This window comes from Medicago sativa, chromosome 7 (assembly GCF_051527215.1).
Source record: "Medicago sativa cultivar Bolivia chromosome 7, Bolivia_mono, whole genome shotgun sequence".
NCBI lineage: Eukaryota > Viridiplantae > Streptophyta > Magnoliopsida > Fabales > Fabaceae > Medicago > Medicago sativa.
Window position 1 is genome coordinate 76,888,492 of NC_140755.1, and position 6,410 is coordinate 76,894,901.

General features: G+C 34.6%; 1 protein-coding gene and 1 long non-coding RNA gene across 2 annotated transcripts; one reads left to right on the plus strand and one right to left on the minus strand.

Annotated features, from left to right (window-relative positions):
* The first annotated feature begins 1,077 nt into the window (after positions 1-1,077).
* Positions 1,078-2,624, plus strand: LOC146908684 (uncharacterized). The gene is made up of 2 exons (XM_085727436.1): positions 1,078-2,225; positions 2,364-2,624. The coding sequence occupies exon 1, from the start codon at positions 1,093-1,095 to the stop codon at positions 2,203-2,205; it is 1,113 nt and encodes a 370-aa protein (XP_085583562.1). The 5' UTR covers positions 1,078-1,092; the 3' UTR covers positions 2,206-2,225; positions 2,364-2,624.
* Positions 2,625-3,364: 740 nt separating this feature from the next.
* LOC146908685 (uncharacterized) lies at positions 3,365-5,716 on the minus strand. Its single transcript, XR_015019654.1, has 2 exons — positions 4,050-5,716; positions 3,365-3,965 (listed from the first exon to the last, which is right to left on the minus strand). It is a non-coding gene; the product is annotated as an uncharacterized LOC146908685 (long non-coding RNA).
* Positions 5,717-6,410: the final 694 nt, after the last annotated feature.

Here is a 6,410-nt window from a genome sequence, read left to right on the forward strand (position 1 = left end):
GGATGCAATATTCTTAAAAGTGATTATTTTCTTAATAAAAGTGATTTTTTCTTAAAAAAAGCTATAACAAACGGGTTCTTAGAGATTTTATGAAAAATCAGAATCTATTTTGCGTTTGTTTACCGTAATAAAAATAATTTTTTTAAACAAATAATCTAGTTTGTTTTGATACAACTATATAAAAGGGATTTTTTGGTACAAAATTAGTTCAATCTTTTAAACCATATTTTCTCTCTGCTCTAAAAAAAATCTATTTTTCGAGAAAATATGCTCTTAACAGCTTCTCATTTGAAGTTGTTTTTAGATTTTTTTTAGATTCTGATTTTTTTAAAAAGGTGTAACAAACAAATGCAAAACTCTTAAAATTGATTATTTTTTTAGAAAAAAGTAATTTTTTTATTAAAAAAAACTATAACAAACGAACTCTACAAAAATCGTTATAAAAACAATTTAAAAAAAATAGGTTATATTTATTTATCGATATATTAAAAAAAAATCCATTGTATCAAAAAACACACATTGGAAGGAATTGTAATCGCAAGCCCTAAGCAACAAATTACAAAAGCTGAGATACATGCAGCGAAGAATCAAACCTTCTGCTACTTCCTTCCCCCAAAGGCACAAATTCAGGTTTCTTCTTTTTCTTCTTATTATTTATAATCTAAAATCCAAATGGCTCTTCATTGTGTTTATTCAAAGAGTCTCATAACTATGAAACACATTACACATACACCGACACACTAGACACGATGTTGACACGTTAACATTGGTTATAATTTAAAAAAATGACTAAACTGAATGATATCACATGATTCTGTGTCGTGTCAGTGGCAGACACGTCTTCGATCAAAAGTATAGGTGTTAGTGTTTGTGTTAATAGTTAAACTCGAATAAGTCAATTCAAATTGAAACTAATATTGAAACATGCCCAAGTTAATATGGTAATATGGAGTTTCTGTCTATACATTATGCAGGTAAACCTATTTGTGGTGGAGAGTTTGTAATTGCATCTTCCTACATCATGAGCAAGTATTTTGCCCCAAACACTGCCTTCAAATATTTCATTTATCAATAAAACACTCTTTCTTAGCAATGAGGAAGGTAGACTGGGCAAATTTAGAAGCATATCCTCTTAGTTTGGTTCTGGATAAGTTGGAAGAACACATAGATCATGTTAGGTTTGGCGTGGTGTGCAAGAATTGGCTATCAATTGCAAAGCTTAACCATAAAAATCATCAATTTAGGATTAATGTACCACCTATGTTGATGATCCTCTCACATAATTGGTCTAATATATCAAAGACGGAGACGAGATCTCTGTATAGTATTATAAGTGAAAAAGAGTACCCTATTCAGATATCCCATCCTTCCATCATTGAAAGTAAAACGTGTATGGGCTGTAGTCATGGTTGGCTTGCATTGGTGGATGATAACAAAGCCATAACACTAGTGAATCCTTTTAAGTATAGTGTACCGCCCATTAGTCTGCCACCTCTCGAATCTCTCAACAAGGTTACCTTGTCTGCTGACCCCATTACAAGCCCAAGTGATTATGTGGTTGCAGCAATTTACCTTTTTAGTTTTCTCGCTTTCAAAAGACCAAGCCAATCATTTTGGAGTCATGTAGACACAAATGAATTTTATTATTTCACTGATGTTGTATTTTATAAAGGCTTGGTATTTGCCAACAGTGACGGAGACACTATTGTATCCTTCAAGCTTAACAATCCTCCTTGTGATGACTCAAATGACCCTAATTTTACTTACTATGAGAAGATAGCAAGCACTACATATATTGAACCAGAGCAATCTTATTATAGCCGCCGTGCTTATTTCGTGAAATCATTGACTGGAGACATATGGATGGTGAGAAGACGTAAAGTCGACAAACATTCATTCAAACTCCATGTTTACAAATTGGAACTGGATGTCCAGAATGGAAAACTTGAACAAATAAACAAACTTGAGAGTTTGGAAGACAACATTTTATTTGTCGGAATCTGTGGTGATTCAACTTCTATGCCAGCCTCTTGTTTCTCCAAGTTGGAAAAGGATTCGGTTTATTTTGTTTGTGAAGGTGATAAGAAGTATTTAGGGTTAGAGATCTATAATGTGAAGGATGGAAGCTTTCGGAGACAATCTTTACCACTTTCCTTCGAGCGAATGCAACTTTTTTGGGTTCTACCACAATTTCAATGGGATTGACCGGTTCACCTTTAATTTAGGTATTTTAATTAATGATCCTTTCAATTATTAGTTTTTCATGTTCCTTCATCATCAATATGAACAAAGTGTGAGATTATATTCTATCATTTTATGCTTGCTATGTTTGGATTATTCATCATTTGTTTCCATTTGCACAGGCAATTCTGATCTGAGATGAATGCAACTTGTTTTGAATTTGGGGCCATATTTAAGCAACAACAAAGGTCTTTGAAGACTTCCTTCTGGTATACTACACTTGTTTGGTGCTCACATTGCTGCCTATTTTATTTTATGTGGTCCATTTTTACCTTTTGACAGACCATGATCTGTTTTGATATAGCTTGGAACTTCTTGTACTTTAGCTAGATCTGATACATGTAATACACATTTTGGTTAATAAAAAAATGAATATTAAGTTTACAGTATTTCTATACTTTACTAAAAGTCTCGGTATTATTTCATTAATATTTCTTTTTATTGATCATTATAGTGCAATATATCTAATCTCCTCTGACCCATCATGAGAATTCTAGAGAAGGACTCTACTTTTGAGTCACCAGGATCCTCTGTCTAGACAGTAGAATCAGCTTCTTTGTTATGTTATTGTCGTCAATATCCAGCATATGGACATTGTAAAGAATTGGAACTGATTTTACATGTTTAGGTATTTAGTTTTGCTGATGGCACTTCTATAAAGATAGATGAATTGGAAATGGTTTATGCATTTACACTTTAAGATAGACGTCGTATGCATTTATATCGATAAGTATCTTAATAGAATTGCCATCAATTGCAATTTTTAATTCAAATTCTGGTTTTGCCTCCCTTTTCCAACATGTTTATATTTTCACCTGTTAATGAGTAAAGAAATCCCACTTATTCATGTTTGTTTTTTGGAGGTATTTGAACCTTATGAAGTCTCATTGACATTTTGTTGTGCTGAATTCCTAAAACAGACACTCAAAACAAAACATGCTTTGAAAATGTTCTCTGTTAGATGATGTATCATATATGCCATTAATTTGTAAGACTATCCTAATAGTAAAGACCAAATCAGTGCATGTCTCAACTCTCAACTCTCCTGCTGTTTGAATTTTCAGTGACATGTTATACATATAAGTACTGGTACAACTTGTAATATTTTTGGAAACTAATAATGTGAACTAATTTGTAAAAATTAAATAACAATTGTTCATCATTCTTGCTAATTGGTAACTGGAAAAACTCAAAAGGGTCACAATTATACTATCATTTGTATGAGTAACAACACAAATGATTAAAAATTATCTGAACAAAAAGTCTTTTAGAAAGAATCTGTAGAAGTTAAACTTTATCCCATCACCCTCTTGCTTCATGCTTATTAGTGCATCTAGAGTAAAAAATTCAAGTAAAGCCATTGCTTCCGGAACTCTCGAAAAACAACAGATCTTGGCCTTGATGAACTCTCCTTGAGTATTTCTTACAAGCAATCCATCCCTCCGTCTCAAAAACAGCCATGTCGACATTGCATTTTATTTCTCTATTTGCTGGCTTAGTCCACCATGGAACTCTAATACTGCTGCTAAATTGGTCAGTGCTACTGTTTGCAGCTGCTGTACTGTGCTTAGCATGCAGCTGCTGCCAATCAGATAGCACTTCATGCGTGTCCTGAACTGAAATTGTTGCTTCTTCGTTTGATTGTGCCAGACTTTTTCATTTCAACGACGCCATATGCACCAAAACATCATTGCAAAGGTTTTCTGATTCTGCACATTCAGTCTCTGCATAATAGGAAAGAAAACTTAAAAAAAAAAGAGCGCCTCAAGATGAAATTCTGCATATTTTGCCAAAGACCAGCCACTCACCATACTTCATCTGCATATTGGCAGCCAAAGAACAGATGACATTCATATTTTTCCTACTTGTCACACATTGAACATGTAACCGGGCATGAAACATTTTTCCGCAGCAAATTACCCCTTGTCGGTTGACAACCTCTCCATTATCCACAACAAATGCTTCAGTTTCTACGGTACCGCAATGCCCCACAATAACTTCTAATCCCCTTGCACTCTTAATCTAAAAATTTCTGCAAGGTCTTGCATAATTCTGTAATGTGCAGAGTGAACCATATTCTGTCCATTTTTACTTCTACTCACTATAAGCTCATCTTCTTCTGAAACTCCAAACAACAGATATTTTTTTTAACTCTTGTGGCCTCTTCTTCTGAAATTGAATCGATGACGTTGACTAAGTGTTGGTGGTATGGTCTATAAGCTCTTCCACATACCAATTCTCCGTTTCATAAGCAACAGTAGACTGAATATATGGTCACGGACCCACATGGGTTTTTCCGCATGTTAAAACAGCGTCCTACTTCTAGTTTCCAATGAATTCCTAATTAACCACCACCTGGGAAGTGTGGATGCTACTTCATATGTATATGGGATTATGACCAAAGTGGGCCCCCGAAAAATTCCCATCCGAAAAGTATTTAGCTTAGAAGACATGTGATACAATAGCGTCTAGGTTAGTGAATAACTTCCAACCATGCTTCCCTAGCATAGCTAAATTAAAACCATAGCAATGATGGAATCCCATCTCTCCATGTTCCTTCCTCGCTGTAAGTTTGACCTTCTCATCCAGTTAATGCCTCTGCCTGAATTTCTGTTTGACCCCCACCGAAGAGTTAATCACATGTTCCGATTCCTCTCCTAAAGAAGACAGTAGCAAAAATGTGCTAATGCAGCATGTTGGAATAGACTGGGCTACTAACGTCACTAATACTTCTCGTTCTGCTTTTGAAAGATGCTTTCATCTCTCCTTCTTTAATATTTTTCCATGTTCAATCTCTCAAATAACCAAACACCTACTTTTTATTGCGACCTATCATGGACAGTAGGCCCAAATACTTGTTGGTAACTTAGCATTAAGAGCATTTGTTTCCTTCTCAGTTGCCCTACAAGACAAAAAACAATCGTCAACAGCTAACAAGCGTGTGAGGATTGATGTTCTTCTACACACTTTGACACCGTGGATATCACCTCTCAACTCAACTTTCTTTTGAAGGGTGGTGAGTCTTTCTGCACGCAATATGAATAAGTAAGGTGACAGTTTGCAACCATGTCTAAGGCCTCTCTTTGGTGAGATATTTCCATTCCCTTGCTATTCATCGTTACTGAGTACTTTACTGTCTCTACAGAAATGAACATCTAACTTACCATCATCTCATTAGTATCATTTAAGTTTGAAGGAAACTCACCATGCTCTAACCACCTCAATCCGGACTGATTCAACTCTACACAACCAAGGTTGTTTCAAATCACTTCTCTAAACTAGCAATTGATCTTGACCAAAAAGGTTTTTTTTTTTTTTTTAATTTTATTTCGCCACTTATTTTCCTTCACCAACACTTTTCTCTCAAGAGCAAGGAAAAGAATATGAACAGAGAGACAAAGAGAAAGAGAGAGGCTTAATTTATAACCTATCTCATGATTTAATAACCACACAAATAAACCAACCTATGTGGCTTAATTTTAAACCACTTATCAAAACTTGATCACCAAGATTCAACCACAGGTTTTATCCCCTACATTGTTCATGCACATAAGTTTGTCCCCTCTAACTTACCCTCTAAGTTTCTAATGAAACTCTTCTCATTCTGTTGCAGATGAATCAACTAGTTAAAGAATTTTGTCGACAACAATGTTCCACTGTCTCGCGATTAAATTATTTTCCGACAAAATTTTCATCCCTCAACTTGGAATATTATAACGGGTACAAATTCTCATTACACTTATTTATGAAACTTCCATTTAAATTTTTGGGGCAATCAGAACCCGTCAAAAAATAAAACAACGGTATAATTTTCCCCTTTTAAAAAATATCTAAATAAAAATATTTTTAAAATTTCTACTGTGCAAGACATTCTAATATGGATTTAACACAGAGAAAAGTATCAAAAAATTCTTTCACAAGACAGACACAATTACATCAAGTTATAATCAAAATAGATAATTATTCTAATCTAAAGATGCAAAGGAGATGGTAAGTCCTAATTGTAGATACAGTAAAATTACACGTCTTACAATTTGCCTTGCTGCGCCTCAAACCGCAAGGCTGTTTGGACAGCCTAAAAAATGCGTTTTCTTCACTTCCTTGAAAATTCAATTCTGCAAGGCTAAGGTAGGGTGGTGCAAGGCTGTTTGGACAGCCCCAAAAATGTG